Source organism: Alosa pseudoharengus, unplaced genomic scaffold (genome assembly GCF_046254945.1).
Source record: "Alosa pseudoharengus isolate Yale_2024_CS ecotype anadromous, Long Island Sound unplaced genomic scaffold, YU_APseudo_1.1 YU_APseudo_1.1_scf_17, whole genome shotgun sequence".
Classification (NCBI taxonomy): domain Eukaryota; kingdom Metazoa; phylum Chordata; class Actinopteri; order Clupeiformes; family Clupeidae; genus Alosa; species Alosa pseudoharengus.
Genome location: NW_027468640.1, coordinates 19,119,642 through 19,147,280, shown reverse-complemented (window position 1 = coordinate 19,147,280; position 27,639 = coordinate 19,119,642). Strand labels below are relative to the sequence as shown.

Sequence of the window (27,639 nt, the reverse complement as noted above, 5' to 3'; positions counted from 1 at the left end):
GTACATGTACCGTTCCACCCCAGGTATACAATGTGGGTGGGCGGGTGTGAGTGTGAGTATTTGCATTTATGTCTATGTTTAATTGTGTGTGTGTATATGTGTGTGTGTGTGTGTGTGTGTGTGTGTGTGTGTGTTTGTGTGTCTCTACTACACGTGCACACCCGCGGGCAGCTGCAATGCACAGGCACAAAGATCGGCGTAGGGCCGTGGCATAGCCCCCAGCTTATCCCATCGGCCCTCCCGCGGGTCGTAACGGTGCACCCACGCCGTGTCGCGCGCAGTGTCCGCCGACGACCCCCCCAGCACATATAGTTGGCCATCCACCTCGGCTGCGGCCGGCGACAAGTGTGGCCGGGGCAGCACAGGGAAGAGTGTCCAGGTGTTACGCCGCGGGCAGTAGATCTCGCACTGCAGCTGGTCGCTGTAGCCACGCCAGGATGGCTGCAGCCCACCAGCCACCACTAGCCCGGCTGCCGCTGAGAGCATCACATGACCCGCGCGCCCCGTGCCAGCCGCCATGGACGCACGAGGCGAGCAGCCGCGCTTGGGGTGGTAGTGCCACAAGGAGGAAAAGCAGTGGAAGTTGGCATCGCAGCCGCCCGACACGAAGATCTCACCGTCCCACACGGTGGCAGCATGGCCGCAGAGACCTACGTCTAGAGGATGGGCCAGTCTGTGGAGACATGGGGACATCTCACATCGTAACTGACCTTGGGTTATCGTTTGTGTGTGTGTGTGTGTGTGTGCGTGTGTGTGTGTGTGTGTTGTATTATATAGGTTTTACTGCTTTGATTGTTTTATTTTATCAATATTTTTACATTCTTTTTCTTTTTCTGTTGTTTATTTAACTCTTTAAATGATGTAGTACATATGGTATGGTAACAATGTATAATTTACAAATAATTAACATTAAAAAAAGGGGTTTGTATCCAACCATGACGCATTGAGGCTATCACTATAAGTGTGATACACAAGGAGCAAAAAAGCTTTCAAACATAATAAAAAATACTGGGTCTCTTAATTATCTCCCTTCAGCTACCTCCAGGTGTTGTCCTCAGGTGTGAAGTACTCCACCGTGTCCAGGTAGTGTATGTCATCACGGTTACCACCCAACGCAAACACCTTGCCATCCAGACAAACAGCGGCAAAGTAATCTCTAGGACTAGCCATATCTGGCAACCGCTCCCAGTTCCCCTGCACAGGGTCAAACCTGAAGCAGACAGGACACGGTTCACTCTGCACACTCAACATTTACTTTAGTCTTCCATTATGTGAAATATACAAAGTATCAAAGTTATTGAACTAACTATTTAAGATTATTTTGAGAAACATTTTACGTGGATGATAACTAACAAAGCTAAATTCACTTTAACAATCACTCATTGGCAGTATTTCTCAACTTACACCAACCACCAACACCACTGTAACTGACTCATGATCTTTTGCAATCTCTCTCATCTTTTGCGATATACCGGATGGATATCCTGACAGAAAATAATTCCACTATTACTGTATTTAAACTTAGTCAATGGGGGAAAGATACTGTCAAGAGAGAGAGAGATAAAGAGAGAGAGAAAGAGAGAGAGATAGAGAGAGAGAGAGAGCAGCTGACAGGATAGAAACAGGATGTATTCAGTTCAGTTATCTCCCTCATCTGACTTATTCCTCCTACACACATACACTGTAAAACCTGACAGTCTATCTTGCTAGTCAAATTAAGTTAACAGTATTTAAATCTTAAGTTAAGTTAAGTTAACTTCCCGGGTTTTACAGTGTGACCACCTGCCCACCTCATCGCTGACTTAAGAATGTCCAGGGACCCGTAGTACTTGCGGCCGCCGATGATGTAGAGCTTGTTCTGGTGAACGCACACGCAGTGGCGGAACCGGGGCGGGTCAGGGAGCTGGGCCAGCGGACGCCACTCCACGGTTCTGATCAGACCCGGTCCTTTCAGGAAACGGCGAGCCACCCAGAGGCTGCGGTTGGGCTCGCGCCGGGTAAAGTTCTCATCCACGCAGTCTCCCCCAACCAGAACGAGAACCTGGGCCGCCACACAGAGAGAGAGAGGAGGAGGAGATGAGAGTGAAAGAGAATAAGAGATAGAGAGAGAGGGAGAAAGAGAGAGAGAGAGGGGGGGAGAAAGAGAGAGAGAGGAGGAGGAGATGAGCGTGAAAGAGAATAAGAGATAGATAGAGAGAGAGGGAGAAAGAGAGAGAGAGATGGGGAAAAGGGCGTGAGAAAGATGAGGTGAGAATGATTTATGATTCAAAATCTATTTATTAAGCACATTGACAGGAAAAATAAAACATTTGGGCATGTGTTCTTTCAATTTTCTTCAGTATGCAGAAAAGTGTATAATTGCATATAGAGCATATATAGTTTCTGGTTCACTGTAAACCCAAGCAGTCAAACAAATGTGAAATAATGATAAAACAAACAACTTAATCAATTGAAAATGAAACTAACTCATAAATATTATTTTCATTTTAATTATGTTGTATATTGGTAGAGCTGGTTTCTAGATAAGGAGAGTTAAAGTCAATTGTGTAAGTGGAATGGACCAGGAACTGACCAGCGAGTCACCCTTAGTCACACGTTGAATCCCAGGCTGAGTAAGCCAGTCTGTGTGAGTCTGAAAGTGTAACGGCCTTACTCACTTTTTCTGACAATGTTTAATGTTTTCATATTGTCACATGCAATGATGCTTGATAAGGTACCATATTTTCTGTCACACAGAAACATTCCTGGCAGTCAAATATGAACTCACTTACTAGATAAAGACATAATGTGCACATAACATAGACATACCAAAGAGCCAGCTGACTCCGATGAACTCACCCTGACCTGACCACAACATAATCCTGATTTAGCAATGTGTTGGCCCAGATCTGGCCCAGACTTCACAAGCCATGCTGCTTTTGTGTGTTACTTCATCGTAGTATAATTTCTATCACTGTTTTCAGAACTACACCATTTCTTATGAATTAAACGAGAAAAACTGCAGCAGTCCACCACTGAACGAGTTAGAGTTCTGTTATAGAACAGGTTAACAGTTAGCAGCTCACTTTGTTGTGGAAGTCAGGCTTACCCTCACAAAAACACCCGGGCCTCACCTGGTTCGCGGTGCGTGGTCGGCAGTCTGGGTGCACCTGGTTCCCCTCCAGGATATCTTCCACCTTCAGCAGCGCTGCCCTCCCCCCGCGTGTCTGTTGCAGGAGGTCACAGCTCCGCACCTCCCGCAGCTCTGAGGGGGACATGAGAGGGAGGCGCACCATCTGAAGGAGTCTGGGCAGGTGGAACAGCCTCCCCTCACGGTCATCCTCTATCCAGCATAGCACTGCCCGAAACACCACTATCTACAGGTGCGGGGAGAGAGAGAGAGAGAGAGAAAGAGAGAGAGAGAGAGAGAGAATGAGAGAGACAGAAAGAGAGACAGAGTGGTAGATGGAAAGAAACAAACAGAGAGAGATATGGAGAAAGACAGGAAGAAAGAGAGAGAGAGAGAGAGAATAAGAGAGACAGAGAGACAGCCATGGTTATTATAGATATAGAGTATCAGACAGAGAGACAGAGAGACAGAGAGAGAGAGAGAGAGAGAGAGAGAGAGAGAGAGAGAAAGATGTAATGACTATATCAACAACAAACAACAGCTCCAAAGACTGAGCATATAGACGCTTCTGCTCTGACCTCACTCTCAGCACTGAGAGAGTCTCTCTCCAGCAGCCTCTCCAGCTGAGCGAGAGGCAGGTCGCGGAACTTCTCCCCCTCCGCCACCTTCTGGAAGTGGGCCAGGATGTAGCCCTCAGCCGCCTGCACCAGCTCCCCCAGCCCGTAGGCCTCGGCCAGGGCCAGCACGTCCAGGCAGGAGCTGTTGTCCATCCGCTCCTGCAGGAAGGCCAGGCAGAGCGACAGCGCCCCCTGGAGCTGGAACTGCATCGCTGCCTCGGTGACCTCCCACACGCAGGCCCAGCCCAGCTCCAGCGTGCCCGAGTAGAGGAAGTCCAGCAGGGGGCGCAGTGTGCTGGCGGAGACGCCGCGCAGGAACACCACGTCCTGGCCGCACTCGCGTAACCCTCCGCAGAAGAGGGCCCGGAAGTAGTCCCCACCGGCTGCCAGGACCACTCGGTGAGCTGTGAGAGAGGACGAGGGGAGAGTGAAAGGTGGGGGGAGGGGTGATAGAGAGTTGTAGAAAAGAAAGAGGGACAGGTAAATGCGAAATGGAAAAGGTTTAGGGCTATCTGCGGTGGAACACGCCACCACCGAAAAAAAATTCCGAGACCGAATGAGGAAAAAAGTACCCGTAAAAAATACATTCTTATCAGCAGTGTAGACACAGCAATTGACCTGGATTCCATTCACCAAAAAAGTCCACGCTAAGGACTATTTGTCATATTGCGTAGTCATGATGACACATCACTGCAGGGCCAGGGAACCTACTATATTTATACCACTATCAATTCAAGTAGATTCCGTGGGACTAAAAATAGAGCTAGATAGGTTAACTGAAATTTTTGATTCCTTTTAGATTATTCTTTTTATTTATCTCAACCAAAGTTCAGTGTACATATTTTGTTATGTATTATTATGCATTATCATACATTTTGTGGTTGCTTTTATGTTGAGCACAGAAAGAACCTAACCCACGAAGTTCTATGTCTAAAGGTAATTTTAAAGATTAAATAAAATAAATAAAAGAAAGGGGAAAAAAAGAAAGAAAAATCTACCTGGAATACTCTCTCCATTCTCAGTTTTAATGAGGACGTCACAGCCTGCTCTGCTGACCCACAGCCTCCTGATGACCTCCAGGCTCTGCTCTCTCTCATTCGCCCCACAGGTGGCGCCATCTCCCTTACAAACCTGAGTCAGTCGCGGAACACCCAGATATCTGGCAAGAGACAAAAGGAGATAAATAACCACAGAATCACCATCCAAAAATAACCACAGATGTCTGAGTTAACCTAAGGTACAAAAGGGATATCTTTAAATATAAGTGTTCCCTGGGTTGTATCAGATTAAAGATTTATCATATAAATGCCAGAAGAGTGACATGCGACTGTCAAATACAGAAAAAAAAACATCTTTCGAGACTAACATGTAAGTTTATTACTCTATTAAAATATTACTCTAATAAAATATTTCTTCTTTGACAGAGTTCAACATTGCTAAGATTAAAATGTTAATTGTTACAAATTATTTGAGCACAGTCCTACAATACAGCTACAGTACCTTTACTTCATAAAATAGCAGGAGAGTGTTACAAACAGAAAAAACCCAGATAATCCAACACCTTAGAGACGACACCTGCAAGCAGACATTACAGCGTCCAGTGCCCCACCCTCAGCTGGTGACCCAAGAATCCCTCCGCAGTAAGCGAAATCCAGCACAGCTCGAAGTCCCACCACTGTGACATGACCAGCAGACAACTGCTGCTGAGCCTCCTGAAGCCCTGCTTCTCCTGTGCGAAGCCACGCCTCCACCCTCTCACTCACAGCTGCCAGAACCACCCAGTGGAACCTGATGTGGTTACCACGGAGATGCAGGTCGCAGTCCGTCAGAAGCTCCTCACCCAGGAGGCCTCGCAGGGCGTTGAAGAGCGAATCACAGTGCGAGCTGAGAGAATATGGGTGAAGGTCAGGATCAGAGGCGGGGCAAAGGGTAGGGGTAACTGTGGGGGGGTCAGGTGTTAAAGGTTGGGCGGCGGGGGGGTTTGGAGGCCCTGGGGTTGTTTTAGGAGAGGGGTGCAAAGACAAGGAGCTCTCTTCTCCTCGTCCACCTCGTCCTTTGTCCATTACCCCCCTCCCTCCTCCTCCTTCTCTTCCCCCTCTTCGTCCACCTCTTATGTCCACTCTGTCCTCTGCGTTTGACGGAAACAAGGCCATTCGCTGGCGGATGGGCACATCTTTCTCAGGGTCCTGCTGAGTCTTCCTTGGAGAGAACCTGGACATTGTCCTGACGTAATTGAGAAGGATTGTCCTGGAGGATATGACCAAATAGGGGACAACACAATATATAGTAGATACATGTAATGAATATATTTGATATAATAAAGAAAGAATTTTGCATTCAGCAAACTGCTCTGTACTTCTCCACTATACAGTTTTATAGTTCACTGACATGATCTGTGTGTGTGTGTGTGAGTGAGTGAGTGAGTGAGTGAGTGAGTGAGTGAGTGAGTGAGAGAGAGAGAGAGAAAGAGAGAGAGGCAGGTATGGGGGAGAGAGGGGGACGTTAGCATGTGCTGCTGTTGAATAAGTCAACATGACCCATGGGAGGATTTTAAAGCTACCAGCACATGGTGACCGTGATTTGTTCAAGTAAGAGTTGCTCCTGGACCAACATTCTAAAGACGGTCCTGGACCAACAACTCTTTAACCAATCACAGCCTTGTGATGTCATCAATGTGAGCCTTCTGCTTCTCCCATTGCCATTTTGAAATTTCCCTCCAGAAACAACCAGTGGGTTACCATAACTTGTATCTCAATACAGGTAGGTCCTTGTATATTTGTGTGTAAAATAGTTGAAAAAAAAATAATTGGAGTGGAATCTGAATATATGCACCTTAGATAATTTCGTTTTAGCCAACTTGGTTCCACGTTTGTCTAATGCTGCCAGGCTAGGGACCATACATTTACTGTAATACATTAGCTTCCTAATAGGTAATTCAGTGGCTATGCATCTTTTAAATAACTTATTTTTAATGGATACAGTAGTTGAAGTAGCTTTGAAGCTCATTTAGCAATCTTGGTGCCGTTGTTATTATGTTAGAGGCTAGGCTAGGGAACATACATTTATGCTACAAAATTAGCTTGCTAATAGGTAGGTGCAGCATGAAGCGTGAAGTGCCAAGCCGGTGTTATGTTAGTTCACTGGCTAAGGAGCACACTTTTGGACTACTAATGTAGCTTGGTAATGGGCTAAAGCAGTAGCTTTTGTTTGTACATGGTCCTGGAGCGACGTTGCCATGTTGGTCTTGGAATGTTGTTCCAGGACCGACTTTAGGGACTGTACGATATTTAGCGGGGGGGAGGGCTGGTCGCCAGACGATCGGGTTAAAAATGTTCTGCCTGGCCCTCCCCCCTGGTCAATTTTTTTTTTCCAGGGGCCTCCCCCCGGCTCAAAAAAATTCTCCTAGGCCCTCCCCCCTACGTGAATCAAATAAAACTGGTCGAAAAATGACGTTTACAAGGTTAAAACGGCCAGCAAATGTCATAAGCGCACATACACACACACGGGGCTACAAACCAGTGTTGCGCGGGTTTGGTCACAAGCGGCCTGCGGTCGCCCGATATTTTAATCAACCCGACCGCAACTCGGACCGCGAATATTAATTAGGACAAAATTATACCCGACCCGCGATCCGACCCGCTTATTTACAAAATGTGTGCTTTTGGTTATAGCCTGAATGCAGTAGTCCATTTCTGTAAAACAAACTAATTTATTTGCAAAACTTTATGCAGTAGAACTACACGCAGGCATGCAGGACATAATGTTTGCGCAGGAGAGAGAATGAGAATAAGAGCGCAAGCACGCACGCAACCACCAAGGATTAGAACACTAGGATAAGATTTGGCCATGGACATAGGCTACTTCTTTCGAAAATAGAAATGGGGAGGCAAGGTAGGCAAGAGAGATACATTGCTGGTCAAAACGTTAGCGTAAGAACTGGTTTAAAATGCTGAATGAAGCACAAAGCTTTACTAAAGCACATCCACTGTTTAAAGTTACAAACACAACGAACTAAGGTAACTTTTTATGCATGCGCGAACCTACCGGTAGATATGGCTGTGTAGTCTGTGCCATAAGATTAATTCCTGCAGGCTGCCGTTTCGGCTGTCATACTTTTAAATGGCTTCGCAAGAAGTAGGCCTACATAGACCATAACTTGTACTACTGTCATCTTCTTTAAGAACTTTTCCCAATATTTCCCATAGCCTATATCGCTTTTCCTGAAGGGGTGTTTATTATTTTAACTCGCGTCTTCAGCTTCTTTACTGTTGACTTACTGTATTGATGCTTTACTGTATTGATGCTAGCCTTTTCGTGATATTTTAAGTAGGCCTATTTGTAGAAAATATATATTTAATTAATTTTAACTGACCCGCCCGCAAATGACCCGAATATCATTAAAATATTTGGTTTATGACTCATAACCGCGGGTGACCTGCAAGTTTACGAGGGGATTTGTGGGAGATTCAGGTAGGGTTGCGACTTTTTGGACTCGCCCACTCTGTCAAAGAGACGTGAATCATGTTTTGGCCTACAAACCTTTTAAAATATCGAAAACGGATCATTGATCAGGGGGAAAAAATATCATGGATCAGGAAAAAAATATTTTCCTCGGCCCTCCCCCCTGGCCAAAAAATTTCTCCTGGGCCTTCCCCTAAGGCTTAAAAAATTCTCTTAGGCCCTCCCCCCCCTGACGACCGGCCCTCCCCCCCCGGTAAATATCGTACAGTCCCTTAGAATGTTGGCACAGGACCGTCTTTACAATGTTGGTCCAGGACCCACATTGTCATGTTTGTCCAGGACCGTCATTACAATGTTGGTCCAGGACCCACACTGTCATGTTTGTCCAGGACCATCATTACAATGTTGGTCCAGGACTGTCTTTACAATGTTGGTCCAGGACCCACATTGTCATGTTTGTCTAGGACCGTTTTTACAATGTTGGTCCAGGACCCACATTGTCATGTTTGTCCAGGATCGTCATTACAATGTTGGTCCAGCACAGTCTCTACAATGTTGGTCCAAGACCCACATTGTCATTTTGTCCAGGACTGTCTTTGGAATTTTGGTCCAGCACCGTTTTTTACAATGTTAATCCTGGACCAACATCGCCATGTTGATCCTGGACCAACATTGTAAATACGGTCCTGGACCTACATGGTGGTGTCACTCCTGGAAAATGTACAACAAACAAAAGTGACTGCTTTAGCCTATTACCAAGAAGCGAATTTTCAAACCTGTACCAAAACACATTTTTATTCAAACATCAAGTCTGCCTCAAAATACAACAGAGAAATCATGAACTCAAAATGTCATTGTGGGATCAATGACTGCGTAACAGTGCAAGACCTTTCAGAATAAGGATAATAGCCTAACGCTAATAACAAGCCTTGCCAAAATCATGGGTCATTAAGTAAGAATACAAAATATTTGTTAGATTAAGTAGATTATGTTAAAACGACATGGACATTAGGCCGAACTTCCGACGCATTTTTTTTCCGACGCATGCTGCACTGCCTGCACATTCAATGTCCTCGGCTTCGCGAAATCAGTGCATATTCGCGCCTAATTATAGAACGTCAAAAAGAAACAAAGTAGCCGGGCTGCATCCAGACACTTAGCTGCCGTCGGGGGCTGCATGCAGTCAACTCAGACTCTCTACGGACAGTTTTTAATGTTTATCAGAAATTAACTACTCAGTATTCTGATTGAGTATAATTTTCGGGACAATTAGGGCAGGATTCGGGATTCGGGACAACTGCTTGGATATCGGGACTGTCCCGAATTTTTCGGGACGTCTGGTCACCCTAAATGGTACTTTCAAAAGGTTTTATTAGATATATTGGTGCTGGGTAATAAGGCTTAGTGAATGTCTGATATCAACTCATTGTCAAGCGTGTAGCCCACCTCAAACATGGGACTGCCATGTGGCTCACACTGTCCACCAGGCTCGGACTGGTTCTCTGTACAACCGGGCAAATGACCGGTGGGCCGGTGCACATGTGGGCCGGTGACCTCCGGAATTTTTTTTTTTAAAGTTATTTAGCCTATTTACGGCCCGTCATGCAGTTGCATCCATTTGGCTTGGGGGGTGGCAGGTCAATCATTTTGGCCTCTTCATGACAGGTTCAGTGTGTGTTACGAACGCGCCCCCCTGCCCCATCTCTCAAGTAGCCTAGATTTGTCCAAGCATGGTAGCCTAGGCTACATAAGTGCCCTCCGCTGGCTGGTGTTCACATCATCGCAGTTTAACTGTAAACAGCAATCAGAGGTGTCTAGTTTTATTCCATAAATATATTGTTTTTATAGACGTTAGTTGCACGCGCTACAATTTACTGCACCATGTATGCTACTGTAGTGCGGTTTGTCTGTCAACATAAAAAAAACTACGGGTAGCCTACAATTTTCGCACAACTTGGTGGAAAAGTGTAGCACAGGTTAAAGAAAACCCATTCATTTTTGGAGCTGATCCTACTCAAAAGGAACTTCAAAGTATTTCCCATATAGTAGCCTTTTAGCTCACAACGACAGTGAAAGTGAAACTTGGAAAGTGTAAGTCTCTCCACCGAGTGTTACATTATGCACAATCAATCGCGAGTCGATGCAAGTAAAAAGTATCAACTGGTAGGTTAGTAACGAAGGTAGCCTAATTTTGCAAAATGTGATGACAGCACACAAACTTGGGCAAAAACGTTTAGTATACACTTGTGGTGATAGCCTACAGTTAATGTGAATCGCGGACTATGACCAAAGTAAAGGAGAAGATTTGCAACAAATAAAGGCTGGTTGTGTTTCTACAACATGTTGGCACAAAACGTAATTTCTGTCAACTATGACAATGTCCATGTTCAGTAGCCTATATAATTTAGTCAAGCAGTGACATGTGGTTTAATGCATGATGTAAGACAGACAGAAGATGAGCCTGTCTTTAGTAGCCTATCCCTGAATCCTGTCCCTCTCAAATCACTTTAAAATGGTGTGATTAGCAACCAGAATTTTAAAAACATCCTGGAGAGACACCCCCTGACCCCTATGTTATTGTGATTAGGCTATAGGTCCCAATCTAAATGTTTGGGTTCAGTTTATGAAGTTGCTACAGCATAATACTGTGTGTTTGTTATTAATGGGGGATATTGGTATCAGTGGGCTTGTGTGTGTGTGTGTGTGTGTGTGGGGGGGGGGGGGTCGGTCCAGTGGTGGGCCGGTCCAGGAGAAAATTGCCAGGGCCGAATTTTGTTCCCAGTCCGACCCTGCTGTCCACTCACTTCCCCCTTTTGATGGACATTGCTTGGCAAGCTTCAAAGTGCAGAATCGCGCACAGTATAGCGCTTTATATTTTCATACATTAAATGACCCACACAACCCCAAATTAATTCAATGTCCTTTGTTTTAGTCCCGAAAATAAACCTAGAAGTCCAAACTAAGCGAAAGATATCCTGTCCTTTGCCAGGACGCCCGCAAGAGTCTGTTTAATCCCAACAAGGAAACGAGAAGGCCGCTGCCTGCGAATTGTCCCGCGACGTGCAAACAAAAAAAGGTAATCCACAAAAAAGGGAAAAAATGCGATGATCGGATTTATCCCACGCAAAATAGAAAAAAGGAGAAAACAATCGGCCTCACCAACTCCGGTGAATAAATCCAGCCAGCCGACTGCAAAGGCTTCCTTGACGCGTCCTCTTCTTGGTAACGCGCTGGTCTCCCAGACAGTACAAGCGGCGTTTAATTTATATAAAGTCCGTTTCCTCCGTAGGGATACTTTCTCTCTATTTACCCCTTACAAGAAACAGTTTACAACACTTTCAACTGCAGCACTGAGTACTGGCGCCACACATTCAAAAATCTCACACACGCTTGCTACTCTCTTCAGAACGCCCCCATAAGTTAGCGCGCTCCCCTATATAAGTTTGGGTGCGCGGTGATAGGCGTATCGGCCGGCAGTGTCCCCATACAAATATCCATACCATCATACACAGTGGAAATAAAGCATGATAAATACATATAAATAAGTACATATTCATATCACACTGATATTATATGAGACCTACTGACATATATGTAATAAATAATACTTAATTTTAAGTAATGGCACCTAAACTAATGTGGCAGTGTCACAACTGGTATCTGCTAGACAACAAGTACCAAAACATGATTAGTTCATAGATTTCACATGTAAAATTCATTTTATACAACCCCACCTCCATCTTGCCTGTTCATAATTCTGAGAAATTCTTGATTGTTTGTGTTATGTTTATGTTATGTGTGTGGGTGTGTGTGTGTGTGAGTGTGTGTGTGTGTGTGCGTGCTTGTGTGTGTGCCTGCGTATGTGCCTGTGCATGCAAGCGTACATATGTCTACTGTGTGAGTATGTGTCATACGTATGATTACTGTGAATGTATGTGTGTGTGTGTGTGTATCTGTTTGTGCACGTGTGCACATGAAATGGGTTAACATGACCCCTGGAGTCAAACATACGGAAAAAAATGGTCATCCTAGGCCCTACAGTTCTCAAGATATTCACAGAGAACTGTGTCTGCCCTACCCTCCTTTCGGGGGGTCCAGTCCAGCGGGGGGGCTACAGATCAAAAACGAAAAATGACGGTTCCATGCTATCCATGTGGGGGTACATGCCCACCAAGTTTTGTGTACCCCGGTCTTTCAGTGTCCCGGGAATCCTTGTTGGTGTACGTCACTAAATGTACACATAAATTATTTTATTGTAAGGCCCCCCATGAACGAAAGTACACAAAACTTGGCATGCATTCGGAGGGTGTCATAATGATCCTACATGTTTAATTTCGTGCAGTTTTGACCTTGTCAGCCAGAGATATTGTGATGAAAACTAACTAATTTTTTGCTTTTTAATTTTTAACTAGGTGGCGCTATACATGAAATGAGTGGTTATGGAATGGGTTGACATGGCCCCTTGAGATCAACATACAAAAAAAAATGGTCCTCCTAAACCTTACGGTTCTCGAGATATTCACAGAAAACTGTGTCTGCCCTACCCTCCTTTCGGGGGGTGCAGTCCAGCGGGGGGGCTACAGATCAAAACGAAAAACGATGGTTCCATGCTATCCATGTGGGGTTACATGCCCACCAAGTTTCGTGTACCCTGGTCTTTCAGTGTCCCGGGAATCTTTGACGGAAATTTGGGCATGCAAAAAAGAAAAAAAAAAAAATTCTGACTAAACCTATATGACCGCCGCTTCGCTGCGCGGCGTGTCCAAGGCTGTCCAAGGCTGTCCTGTTCACCCTGTACACATCTGACTTCTGCTACAACACCGAGTCATGCCACATGCAGAAGTTTTCTGAAGATACTGCAATTGTGGGGTGTATCAGGAACGAGCAAGAGGAGGAGTACAGGAGCCTGGTGGAGGACTTTGTGCATTGGTGCAAACTCAATCACCTTAAACTCAACACTTCAAAGACCAAGGAGATGGTGGTGGATTTCCGCAGGTCTAAGCCCGCTCTGCTACCAGTCTCGATTGATGGGGTCAATGTGGAGGTGGTAAGCACCTACAAGTATCTGGGTCACCACCTGGACAATAAACTGGACTGGTCAGCCAACACTGATGCACTCTACAAGAAAGGACAGAGCAGGCTGTACTTCCTGAGGAGGCTGCGGTCCTTCAATGTGTGCAGCAAGCTCCTCAGGATGTTCTACCAGTCTGTTGTGGCCAGCGTCCTCTTCTATGCAGTGGTATGCTGGGGAGGAAGCACAAAGAAGAAGGATGCTGGGCGACTTGATAGGCTGGTAAGGAAGGCTGGCTCTGTAGTGGGAGCTGAACTGGAGTGCATCACTTCAATATCTGACGAAAGGACCCTGAACAAACTGATCAACATCTTGGACAATGAATGTCATCCACTCTACAGCACTATTAAAAAGCAAAAGAGCTTGATCAGCTGGAGACTTCGCTCACTGCCATGCACAACTGAAAGGCTGAGGAAGTCATTTGTCCCCAGGGCCATTGAACTGTTCAATGCCTCACTTAAGGGAAGAGGAGAGATAGACTTCTCTGCTTAGTCTGTCTGCCTCTCCACGTTTGAGTAGTGACTGCCCACTACTGCTTTACTACTGTTTTACTACTGTTTTACTAATGTCCACAGCCTAATGTTTTCACTACTGTTTTACTGCTACACTGTTTTTCATGCTATATTAGCACACATGATCAATGGCTGCGGTCAGGCTTCTGCTACAATACTGAATGAATGAATGGCTATAACCCTATTACCTTAACCTGTTCTTGCACTGACATAGTTTTTTATATTACCTTGTCTACATTATACTTTACCCTCCTATTTGTCCATATTATTTATGCTGGTCTCTAGACCTTATTCTTGCACTGTTGCACTGTTGGACTAATGTTGGACTACTTTTTGCACCTTCACCATGACACTCACTCTCTTGAGCACCTTGCCATGCACTGAATAATTAAAGGACTATGGTTGGACTACTTTTTGCACCTTCACCATTACACTCACTCCCTTGAGCACCTTACCAGTCCCGGCCCTGTCACTACAAGCGTCTTATGCTTGATCACCCTCAAGCACATTGGACTTTTTAAATTTAATTTATATAGTGTATTTAGTTTTTTCTTATCTTCTACTGTCTTTATTGTACAGTGGAGTTTAGTTATATGTTTATACTTATGTTTACCATTTCTGCTGTAAGTGCATGTTGTGTGTGATGTCTGTATGCTACTGAGACCCTTGAATTTCCCCTTGGGGATCAATAAAGTATGTATGTATGTATGTATGTATGTATTATGTATGTATGTATGTATGTATGTATGTATGTATCTGTCTGTCTGTCTGTCTGTCTGTCTATCTCTATCTATCTATCTGTCTGTCTGTCTCTGATGTCCCTGACTCTATAGCGATGTTAACTGTTCTTTTGTGACACATTATGTTCTACCCAATCTACCCAAACTCTTTTGCAACCAATAAACATGATTCTCTGAGATTGTAAAATAATTATATATGGCTTGGTGACAGCTCAAGGTAGGTGGTAAATTCAGAGATTCTTAGAAACGTGTATGGCTCCAAAGTCCACACACTCCTTGGTATTTTCTTTTCATGATTTTATTTTCTCATAGTTTGGCAAGACATTATGACCTTGTTCTATCCCTATGAACCTCAGAGTTGAGAGTGAGTGTCCAAATCAGCCAGGGGACTCTTATCATGATTGTTTCTGATCTTGCTTCTGTGTTCACATTCTTGTCTTCAGAGCCCTGCGTGTTTTTCCTACATATGCTTTCCCACAGGGACATTTGATCAAATATACCTAATTAATAGTGCTGCATGAGATTTTTCCTTTAACCCATAGTTCTTTTCCTGTTATAAGGTGATTGAAGGAGTGACATGTGTGTGAAATTGTCCTGTGCACAGTGCCCCCATGTATAATTTCCATCTGGAAATATTGCAGTGTTGGTGCAGGTGGGCAGTCTGTTTTCATAGTCTCTGATGTTGTCTGGCCTCTTGTAGATAATTAAAAATATAATAGAAAATAAAATATATACAAAAAATATATATTGACCATTTATCAGAGAATGTCTGATAACAACTCTTTGCCGCCATTGTCAAGCAGGTAGCCCACCTCAAACATGGGACTGCCATGTGGCTCACACTGTCCACTCACTTCCCCCTTTTGATGGGCATTGCTTGGCAAGCTTCAAAGTGCCTCATAAACAAACCACAGTATATCGGTTTCTAAATCTGCAGTCAGCAAGTCCCCAAATAATGTATGCAAGATCAGCCACTGTTTCCACATAAGAAATTTGACTCAACTGTACAACAGTTCAAAGATTACCCAGAAAGAAAAAGTTAAAGGCTATATTGGGTAAAGTTATACTGATGTCCCTGACTCTATAGCGATGTTAACTGTTCTTTTGTGACACATTATGTTACAATGTTCCAATAAATTGTGAATGCTATGCTATGTTGCCACTGTCATTCCACAATCTACCCAAACTCTTTTGCAACCAATAAACATGATTCTCTGAAATTGTAAAATAATTATATATGGCTTGGTGACAGCTCAAGGTAGGTGGTAAATTCAGAGATTCTTAGAAAAGTGTATGGCTCCATTTTCCAACAACTTGTAAAGCGACTTGGTGCACAATCCCAGATACAGGGCAAAAACAAGCAAAAGTGTTTAGGGAAAAGTCCACACACTCCTTGGTATTTTCTTTTCTTGATTTTATTTTCTCATAGTTTGGCAAGACGTTATGACCTTGATTGTTCTTCCTTAGATTCACTGCAAACACAGGCATTGCACATGGTCTAAGTCACCTGGCCTACAGTATAGGGGGGAGCCAGCTCAGTGACTCTGTTGGTCAGTTAAGCCTTACAGGTATGGCAGGCAAGCTTGTGGCGTGACTAATGCCAAACAAATGCATAATAACATTATAAGAAACATTAGGAGAACTTTAAGACCAAAACAGATCTCTAGTGTATACAAATGCAGATTTGAAAAAAATATAGAGTTCAATCATTCGTTAGACTTTCTGTTCACAGTCCATATTACAAGTTCATATTACAGAAAAGGTCTGATTAAAAAATCTTCATTAAGCCCTCTTGGGGCCAAAGTTTCCTGGTGGTAGATCTAAAAAGCCTCTCTTTTTAAAAGCTGACTGTCTATGTCCCCTCCTCTTCAGTGGGTTTTGACTTGTTTTATCCCTATGAACCTCAGATTTGAGAGTGAGTGTCCAAATTTGTTTAAATGAACAGCCAGGGGACTCTTATCATGATTGTTTCTGATATTGCTTCTGTGTTCACATTCTTGTCTTCAGAGCCCTGCGTGTTTTTCCTACATATGCTTTCCCACAGGGACATTTGATCAAATATACCTAATTAGTAGTGCTGCATGAGATTTCCCTTTAACCCATAGTTCTTTTCCTGTTATAAGGTGAATGAAGGAGTGACATGTGTGTGAAATTGTCCTGTGCACAGTGGCCACATGGATAATTTCCATCTGGAAATATTGCGGTGTTGGTGCAGGTGGGCAGTCTGTTTTCATAGTCTCTGATGTTGTCTGGCCTCTTATAGATAATGAAAAATATAATAGAAAATATAATAGAAAATAAAATATATACAAAAATATATATATTGACAACATATATATATATTGACAAATATGACAAAAATATATATTTTTGACACTTAAAATATAATTCAATATCTTTTTCCAAATAAGTACTCTTACCGACCCACACTCCGTCAGTCTCCATAGCTTAACATGGCAAAAGTCAATCCCCTACTAAACTTATCTTTCTTAAACTGCTGTTCCATGTCCCACCCCCTTAAATTATAGTATAAACAGATTAATGAGGAGAAAATGATATTGAAACAGTGATGTATCGCTTGTGTAGCAGATGTTGCTGCCATTGCACAAGGCTATTGACCATTCATTTGGGTCCAGACCAGAGCAGAGTGTGTGCAGACTGCAGAGTGCCATTTCGGACCTGGGCCAGCTTCCCTGTGATGGACCTGGACCAACTTTCTTATGATGAGCCTGGACCAACATCCCTGCGATGGACCTGGGCCAGCTTCCCTGTGATGGACCTGGACCAACTTTCTTATGATGGACCTGGACCAACTTCCCTGTGATTGACCTGGACCAGCTTCACTGTGATGGACCTGAACCAGCTTCACTGTGATGAACCTGGACAAACTTCCCTATGATGGACCTGGAATAAACAAAGCAGAAAAAATATTTTGCAGCTTATTGTGTAAAGGTTTAAACATGGCAAGTTTCTCAGAAATGTAGGAAGAAAAAAAAATCAGTCTAACGACAACTGACAGATCTGTATTGCCTATTAGCAAGCAATTTTTTTGTATTTTACCTAGCCTAGCAGCTAACATTAGCACGAATTACCATGGCAACAAAATTGCTAAATGAGCTTCAAAGCTATATCAACTATTGGGTCTCTTCTTAGTAATAGGCTAAAGCAGTCACTTTTGTTTGTTGTACATCTTCCAGGAGTGACATCACCATTTTGATCCAGGACCGTCTTTACAATGTTGGTCCAGGATCAACATGGCGATGTTGGTCCAGGATTAACATTGTAAACACGGTGCTGGACCAAAATTCTAAAGACGGTCCCTGACCAACATTGTAAAGACGGTCCTGGACCAACATTGTAAAGACGGTCCTGGACCAACATTGTAAAGACGGTCCTGGACCAACATTGTAAAGACAACATTGTAAAGTCGGTCCTGGACCCACATTGTAAAGACGGTACTGGACAAACATGACAATGACGGTCCTGGACAAACATGACAATGTCGGTCCTGGACAAACATTGTAAAGACGGTCCTGGACAAACATGACAATGACGGTCCTGGACAAACATGACAATGTGGGTCCTGGACCAACATTGTAAAGATGGTCCTGGACCAACATTGTAATGACAGTCCTGGACAAACATGACAATGTGGGTCCTGGACCAACATTGTAAAGACGGTCCTGGACAAACATGACAAAAAGACGGTCCTGGACAAACATGACAATGTGGGTCCTGGACCAACATTGTAAAGCCGGTCTTGGACCAACATTGTAATGACGGTCCTGGACAAACCTGACAATGTGGGTCCTGGACCAACATTGTAAAGACGGCCCTCGACCAACATTCTAAAGTCGGTCCTGGAACAAGGCCAACATGGCAACGTCACTCCAGGACCATGTACAAACAAAAGCTACTGCTTTACCAAGCTACATTAGTAGTCCAAAAGTGTGCTCCTTAGCAAGTGAACTAACATAACACCGGCTTGGCACTTCCCATAGTTGCATGCTGCACCTACCTATTAGCAAGCTAATTTGGTAGCATAAATTTATGTTCCCTAGCCTAGCCTCTAACATAATAACAGCGGCACCAAGATTGCTAAATGAGCTTCAAAGCTACTTTAACTACTGTATCCCTTCGAAATAAGTTAAGATGCATAGCCACTGAATTACCTATTAGGAAGCTAATGTATTACAGTAAATGTATGGTCCCTAGCCTGGCAGCTAACATTAGACAAACATGGAACCAAGTCAGCTAAAACGAAAATATAAAAAAAAATCTAAGGTGCATATATTCAGATTCAACTCAGAATTACTTTATTTTAAACTATTTTACACACAAATATGCAAGGACCTACCTGTATTGAGATACAAGTTGGTGATCCACTGGTTGTTTCTGGAGGGAAATTTCAAAACGGCAATAGGAGAAGCAGAAGGCTCACATTGATGACATCACAAGGCTGTGATTGGAGAGTTGTTGGTCCAGGACATAGGCGCCGATTTATGTTTCCGTCGGTGGGTGCTCAAACAATTAAATGCCTGATACCAACGCCCATGTGTATTGTTGCCATACGGTTTTTGAGAAGTAATGTATGCACTTCAACACTTTAGGAAATCAACAGCGGCCGACACACAAAACGCCAATACAGTTTGCGGGAGTCCATGTGCGTCACCCCCGAGGACATTTCTTAAACGGAGTGTCTATTCGTACAGCCTTGGCCACACAACTGGGCTATTCACACCCTGTTACATAACAACAAAAACATGTTACTCGCGTGCCCAAAAAACATGGCCGACATTCATTTTTTCGTCAGCAGAAAGTGAAGAATTCTGATCGGTTTCAGCACTAATATCTGTTGAAATTAAACTTGAGATGGAAAAGTTGTGTTTTATTTTCATAATCTTTGTTCAGTGAACACATACAACCGCCAGTTTGTTAGCTAACAGAAATATTCGTGAATATGACGTTCAGGCCTTTAAACTATAATTTTACCTGCAAACCTCAATTCCAGTGGTCACAGGCAAGTGCCATGGCACGCGGGAGACAGGGGTTCGAATCCTGTGTGATGCGTTTTGGCAGAGTGAGTGTGCATGTGTACCAACGTCTCTGGAGAAAAGGCGCGCAATTTGAAAAAGAAATCGGTTCTCAAACGGAAGTTTTGATTGCAACAATTAGCTAGTTCATGCACCAGGGTGTAAATAGCATGCAGTACTATAAACACCAGGGTACGAATAGCATCCACTTCTAACTGTACATTGATGCAAACAGCATACCTTATTCAGAGTGTCTATTACACAGCTGAGCTATTCAGACTCTGTTATGTAACAACAAAAAAACATGTTGCTTGTTTTTAAAAAAAATATATATATATTATTACATTGTGTGATCAATATGCCAGATTAAATGCACAGGGGTGCAAATAGCATACACTGATATTTGTACCAGACAAGGTACTAATACTGTAGAACACATTGCTGTGTGCACTTTGGTATGAATAGCATATATTGATATTTGTACCAGAGGGGGTACTAATAGGACACATTGCTGTGTGCACCGGGGTACGAATAGAATTCACTTCTTATTGCACCAGGGTACGAATAGCATACACTGTTAATTGTACCAGGGGTGCAAATAGCCTTACCCTTTCTTAAATGCTGTTAAGCAAATTCACAATGTTTGTGCACTTTCAGTCACCTACACTACGCCTAAATCACGCATGATCCGTCGTTTGACTCCTGAACAGTTTACGTAACTCAGAAGGTTAATTGCGTTAACCCAAACTAAAAGGAAAAACACTTTTGTTTTTATAAACAGAAATTATATTTCGTGTTGACATCACGCCGTTAAAAAAATTCTCAAAGTTCTCAAACTTTGCCATATCCTACAATGGTGTAAAAGCCGTGTGTGTATCATATTTTTGTAAAGGTCTGCCAGGGATATTCTTAGGGCTATGAATGGTGTGCCTTCTCACAAAAGCATAGTCACTGGGCTCAGCTAGATGTAGCTTTCTCCTTCACCAACCTGTGAGCCTATGAGGCAGTCACGTCGTCAGTGGCACTCTCAGGTCCTTCTCATCTGCTGATACAGCAACATGAGTATTCCATTATAGCATTGCTCCTCATTGCCTTACTCCTTTCCTTTTCAGAATGTTCTTTCTATCCATAATCATAAGTCTTTCTTCAGTGAATTAGCAAGATACTGTAGCGACCGGCTGTCAATCAGGGAGTGCCCGCGCCAAGGCCGTAGCCATGATGTCAACATTGGGGGGGACCAAATCTGTGGTGCGGTGTGAATTTCAATTCACATTTCCTGCCATGCAAAAATATTATTAAAATCACAAACAAGTCATTAGTTAAGTCAGTCAATTAGGATATACCAAACTTTTGACGGACATAGGCACGGATGGATTATGAACCTCTGGGCATAGATGCAAAAAAAACCCTCCCCTGTTAAGATAGGGGCGCCCGGGGGCATACTTCCCTGGAAGACTTAAAAAAAATGACCCTTTATAATTATGACGACTTGTGAGTTTTGTGGAAATAGAAGAGAAGGGCGGAGAAGCAACTTCACACAGTCTTAGGCTTCAGGGCCCCCTGAGCTCTTGGGCCCAGTAGGTCCATTCAATAATCCATCCCTGGATATAGACCTGTGGTATGACTCCATTTGTCCAAAATGTATATTTTAAAAGAAAATACAAACTAGAGTATCTTTGATAACCTCTATATTACACTGAATGCTTACTCATAGGTTTGGACCTATAGCCCAATCATATTTTGTATTTTGATTTTATTATTCTGGCAGCTAATCACACAATTTTAAGGTAGTTTGAAAGGGATGGGATTCAAGAAAGGCTAGCCTACTAAGTCAGGTCCCTCTTCTGTCTGACTCACCTCAAGTTACCCTATGCATTATAGGCTGGTTTCTGACAGAAATTACGTTTTGTGTTAACATGTAGAAACACAGCCTTTATTTGGTGAATGGAGGTGGAAATTCATTTCTTTGGTTATTGTCCGCGATTCACATTAACTGTAGGCTATCACCATTGTAAAAGTTTTTTAAACTTTTGTGCCGTCGCCACATTTGAGTGCTACGTTTCGCCTGCATGGATGCGCGATTGAACGCGCATCTAAATGTAACATCCAAGATGCAACAACCATTTCTAAGAGGTTTATAAACCGGTTAATTTCTGACATTACTACTAGCATATGAATGCATTATTTATGTTGTAAGATGCACAAATTCAAATAAAAGGACACTTTCGCTTTTTCACTTTCGCGATCATTGCGAGAAAATAGGCTACAATATGGAATTGCTTCAAAGTTCCCTTTGAGTCTGATCAGCTTCAAAAATGAATGGGGTTTCCTTAGACAGTGCTACGCCTTTCCAACAAGTTTTGTGAGAATTGTACCGGTATCTTTTGCGATATTGTTGACAGCCCGCACCGCAGCAGGGTGCAGGAAGCTTTTGATAGCGCACGCCTCAAACGATAAACGCAAAACCTCCAGGACAAACCACTCACAGTGTAGGCTTCTCTCTCTGAAACCATCAACAGGTCATTAATGTGTGCGTTATTTACGTTTGATTGCATTTCAGATGGCGGGACTTGTTGGTTTCCTGTAATAACCTATAGCGTGTTTTTCTTTATTTATTTTTCTATGTCCGAATATTGTCTATGGTGACTAAGGCCCTGGCCCGCACTATGCATAACCCCGGGCACGCTCATGGTTTGTTTTAGGGGTTACTGGAGATGCTGAGTCCATATCTGACATTTTCAAGATTCAAAATCACTATTTAAACTTAGTTTGGTCACACTGAGTTTTTTGGTACAATTTAGACAGATTTTTGGAGGATAGGGCTGTAGCGATATACAGTAGGGCTGTAACGATACACCAACCTAACAATTCGATTCGTATCACGATTTTTGACCCATGGTTTGATACGGACCTCGATTTTTCTTTTTTTGGATGGGGGGGGCTAGAGATTTCAATAGCCTACCTTAGAATACCAGAGGATTACAATGTAATATATCTGTATTATTTTATATCTTGATATAAAAAGAGAGAATACTGAATGTCTGATATTTATGACAGCACACTTTATGCAGATTAGCCTATAGCTTAGGCCTACTATTTCTATTACAACTCTACCACATTCAGCTGTCTGGTTGAAGCCTGGAAATATTGTAAACAAAGTAGCATAGTTGGCTAGCTTATCCTAGTCTACTGATTGGACTGTTCAGTTTCCTCATGTGTGTTTAAGGTAATACTGTTCTCCTTGGGACAAGCCTTTTGGGAACGTTGGTATTGAGATGATCATTCAGTTCTCCCAGAATCCCCAGCGCGAAACATTGTGGGAATCTCAAGCACAGTCCAGCACGCTGGCGTTGCACAGCTCCCCCAACAAGCCATTGCCATCCTCGGCGCGGGCGTTCCCACATTCAGTCCAGCAATTAGTCTCTGGCACTGCCACACAGCAGGTGGGGTGCACACACCGCAAGAGCCCTACTCACCCTGGGGAACCACAACCACCAGCGGCCCAATGCGCCCAGCGGCGTGCTAGCAGTCACCTGGTCTGTCGCCTCTCGTCCCCAGCTCCCTTCAGAGAACGCCCTCAGGTCGCACTTTCGCAGTGTGCACCACTGCAACGTTCCTCCAACACCTGGCGGGGCCTCCACTGCCACAGACTCCCCGGCGCTGAGCACCGTAATTGGCACTGCACCTCCGATTCTCCACTCCGTCGTCTCACCAGTCGGGGCAGCAGACTCCAGTTCCATCGCAGCCAGACCACGCTGCACACAGCTACAGCTACCGACGTTGGCGTCCCTCCTCTGCTGCCTTGTCGCAGAGCTGTCCTCCGCTGTTCCGGCCACTCCACACCGCCATGATCGCGCCAAGGCCTAGACCTTCTCTGTGGCTCGTGCCATCAGATTTCACACAACAAACTTTCCCCCCCCTTATTTTTCTAAAGAGCACCGGCGAACAGGCCAACTCGAACAGGCTCTGCCAACCGTCCGTCCTCAAGGCACCACCTCCTTGCCGCTCCACCTCTGCTCTGCTCCGCAGCCAGGGCCACCGCCAACTCCAGTCTAAAGCTGTCCGGCGGGGGCAGGGGCTCAAGGTCTTCTCTCGGTGAAGTCAGTGCCCAGGCCAGCGTCAATACCTTATTTTCCAAGGCCGCTTCCTCAGACCGCTCTCCCAGTAGCGTGAAGTCCTTCTCCGCCGTGGCCACTGCATCAAAACCCTCTTCAGGCAAGCATTTCTCCCGTAGCCCAGGCGACGGCTGGTCTCCTCCTGCGGCTTCTACTGAAGGCATCTGTAAGCTTTTTAGTACCCCTTACAAGGGTTCTCTTTGGGTCCTTTTGCTTGGTCCTCCACCTAGCGGTGAGCATGGACGGATTATGAACTTTCGGGCCCCTGGGCCCAGATGTATTAAGGGCCCCCCATTAATTGTCGCATATGTGGAAGGGGGGTTTGGAGGTCCTTCCTCAGAAATATTTTAATTTGTTTGATGTGATTTCCTGTATTCTGGTGCATTTTGGGGATGGCCAATACTAAATTCAATCAGATTCATAGCCTACATTCTGATGTGTTGATATTGAGGCAATGATTTCATGCAAAGGCTTGGGCTTCAGGGCCCCCTGACCCCTTGGGCCCCTGGGCCGGGCCCGGTAGGCCCGTGCAGTAATTCATCCCTGGTGGTGAGGTCTCCCACTCCCGGCTCCTCCAGCACTGAAGACACTGTCTCCTACAGAACGCAACTTGCTCCTCCATGGAAAACGTGCCCATCTACAGGTGCTGCTTTGGAAAGCAGCAGACCGTCCTGATCCACCGGCTGTGGATATAACCGCGTTTGGAGCAGCTGTAACTGCAAAGCTGGGTTAAAACTGTGTATACATGTATCTGGAAAGTGCAGCTGTGCAGCTGCAGGCCTGGCCTGTACTAATTATTGTTTCTGCAAAGGCAGTGATGTTACATGTGGCAATATATTTACACAGCAAAAATAGCAGAAGGACAGGGATGAAGAGTCTGGAGAAGATGGCGACAGGAAAACGGATGAGGACAGTGAGGAGTAGTAGAGGCTAGTTCTTCCCTTTGTTACTCAATTGTGAGTCACAGCAGAGGGCCAGTGAATAGCTATTTCCAAAATGATTGTGGAATTCAGACTTCAAACTTTCAAACTTGAGGATCCAAATTATTCCTAAACACTGAACATTTTTATCCTCCAAAAATCCGTCTAAATCGCCCCCAAAAACAGCAAAATCAGCTTAATGACAGTAAAAACGTGACCAAACCAAGTTTAAATAGTGATTTTGAATCTTGAAAATGTCAGATATGGACTCAGCATCTCCAGTAACCCCTAAAAACATACTAACATGGTCCATTTTGGCCAAGCAGCTCTTATAATATGATCAATATAGGTGATTATGCTAATTTATGCTAATTAGCTCAGTTACACAAATTGCCCAACATATGCAAATTAGCATCCGGCAGTTTCTGCATGCTGGGAACCCATAATATATATATTTCCATCATAAAACTTTGGTGTACTCAACATTTCCGGGTTCACTGGACTATTGTGTGCTTTGTGACAATAAAAAAGTTCATGAAACTCTGGCTTTTGGTGAAACGCTACAATACCATCAGAAGCCAACAATCATAAAACACCTGTGCGCGCGCTCTCTCTCCCGTGCGCATGAAGCTGTCTGCGTGTTGTAGCTAGATTTGCGTGAGTTCTTTCTATCTGCTTTACTTTTGCGAGTTGCGACCGCCTAGGCTATGTTATAGACGTTCTAGGTGCCAGTGTTTAGCTGTGTCACAAAACAATAAGCTTTGTCAGACTACTTTTAAAATGATATTCAGGGTTATATACATTTTAAACATTCGGGGCTGAAGACCCGACAGGGAAGTGTCAGGAATTTTCATACGAGAGACGCTCTCATTGGTGGTTAGGATATGGAGTAGAGGATTGACAGCAACACAGCCAATCACATTATGAGAGATGCTGAATTTAACATCAACTGCGATGTTTGATTTTAAATTAATGTAAATTTAGCCGAGACTGTAAGCTGGCACACGTGGGTGCTCGAGCGACGGAGCACCCACGGTATCGTCCAGGACCGTCATTAGAATGTTGGTCCAGGAACAATGGACTCCAATGGCCTCCTTACACCAAACAACTTTGTCAAGATTTGGGAAAGATTCTTGAAAGTTTGTAGTCTTTTGAGTAATGCTTGAATGGGGGGCATTAGTTAAAAGACTACAATCTTTCAAGAATCTTTCCCAAATCTTGACCAAGTTGTTTGGTGTAAGGAGGCCATTACTTGAACAAATCACCAGCACACCCACCAGCACAAGACCCTACTGAATAGCCAAAACACGCTAAAACGCTTAAGCAGTCTGCCCTAACCTCAAATGCTGTCGTACAAATACTCTGGCCGAAATTTCCGCCTGTTGTGATTTTATGGTTAACTTACCTTACCGCGATATGAAGACCTATGACTTTCTCTGGGGTTGGAAACAATGAGTGTCGATTCGTGTGCTCTGTCATAGGTGCTCTAACAATAGACGTTGGCACCAATCTCTCTTCCACTTGTGCTATATTTACCGACTTTCTCTCTGAGGACATAATCTGGGCCTTGTGATGGAAAAGGCAACAGACAATGTGGAATATATCCTTGTGAAAATCGAAACATTTTAATTGTTTTAGTTCAGGAAGTGAGTGTGGCTTTCCAATTCTTGGATAAGATTGATTCAATCCTAACCACGTATTATCGCCTCTTATTGAATATATGGTTAATAATTGTCACTTTCATCAAAGACGTTTTGTCGACTGGATATAAGGATAAAAGAAAAGGAAAAAAGACAACTCCCACGTCTGACTGTGTTTTACAGCCATTTATATTCTGTTTTGCTGATTTTTCCAGGCAGAAGTTCGAAGCAACAATCATAGTAAATTCTTGCACATCTCCACAGAACTATCCCTGGCCCTGACTCAGACTTCGGTTGTAAATAGGCCCATCTGATTCCTAGCAACACAATGCAAGGAATCCGTCCAGCACCCTTGCTGTCATCGACTGAATGTGATTCAGAAAATGGTCACTCGTTAATCACATGGGTTTCCACGAGTGATCTGGCTAGACTGGTTAGTGAGGTTAAAGGTGATGATCCCTGGAACCCACAGCTGGAAAATACCCACAAAACTCACAGCGGGATGTGTGTGAATCCACCAAATGGAAGATTCTGTCGGAGTCAAGAATTCCTAGCTATAGGCTTAGGTTTTCACAACTAGCGTCGTCCAGATTTGTTCAGTGGAGGGAAATAGGCTAATGATGTACATATTGTGTTATTTGGCGGTGTTATCCCAAATTCATAATGTGATCTCTTTTCCATTTCTTTCCATGCGCAAATGATAGATCTGCAACTTTGTTGTATCAGGCTACATCAAAACAGGATGCTATTTTCCCTCATAATACTGTATGTTTAGTATCAGTAAGGACGTGACAGCGCCTTTTGTCACATCAGTTATCTATGAAAAAGTCTGCTGATTCTGAGGAAATGTGTGAGCAACGGCCAGTGCGCATATGTTGGGGCCATCTGACCACTGATCACTTACCTGTGTAGCCTGGAGTCATCCTTATCACTGGGGGGGGAGTGGGGAATAGGAGGAGCAGTATGAAGAGAGGTGTTGCCGCTGAAAGTATAAATTTGCGGTCACTTAATGACATTTAGAAATCGTGAGCTGCGCTTGAACTTCAGTCATTTCCTTCACACAATTACAGGTCTGTACAAATGTTTGTGTGTGTGTGTGTGTTCATCCATTCAGTAGGCCTATAATATTTAACATTTGTAGCTGTTTTCTGTTATATTATTATAGTACATCTCATTCATAAGTTAATCAATCATGCATTTGAGTTTGTTGACTTTATGATCCGTGTATGAGTTAGGTCTTAGGTTCCTGGATTTGACTTAATACTGACACCTGAAAATAGTGTAGATTTTTGTTAAAAAATATCTAGATCTCATGTTTTTCTTCTTCAGTGATTGTAATAGACAGCGAGGTTATCTTAAATGCAAATGTTTCACACGGAAGGCCTATGACAAATGGATGTCAAACAACTCCAGACAATTGT

General features: G+C 43.8%; 1 protein-coding gene across 1 annotated transcript; it reads right to left on the bottom strand.

Annotated features, from left to right (window-relative positions):
* Positions 1–103: 103 nt before the first annotated feature.
* LOC143127378 (kelch-like protein 33) lies at positions 104–26,017 on the bottom strand. Its single transcript, XM_076288852.1, has 8 exons — positions 25,984–26,017; positions 5,302–5,973; positions 4,725–4,885; positions 3,688–4,130; positions 3,114–3,356; positions 1,791–2,041; positions 1,040–1,210; positions 104–673 (listed from the first exon to the last, which is right to left on the bottom strand). The coding sequence occupies exons 2-8, from the start codon at positions 5,943–5,945 to the stop codon at positions 148–150; spliced, it is 2,439 nt and encodes an 812-aa protein (XP_076144967.1). The 5' UTR covers positions 5,946–5,973; positions 25,984–26,017; the 3' UTR covers positions 104–147.
* Positions 26,018–27,639: the final 1,622 nt, after the last annotated feature.

Excerpts from the sequence above, each read along its gene's own strand:
- LOC143127378 (XM_076288852.1), bottom strand. The coding sequence starts at position 5,945 with ATGTCCAGGTTCTCTCCAAGGAAGACTCAGCAGGACCCTGAGAAAGAT. Across the intron at positions 4,131-4,724 it reads GAATGGAGAGAGTATTCCAG|CTCACCGAGTGGTCCTGGCA; the intron begins GTAGATTTTTCT and ends CCTCTCTCACAG. Across the intron at positions 1,211-1,790 it reads ATTCTTAAGTCAGCGATGAG|GTTTGACCCTGTGCAGGGGA; the intron begins GTGGGCAGGTGG and ends TGTCTGCTTCAG.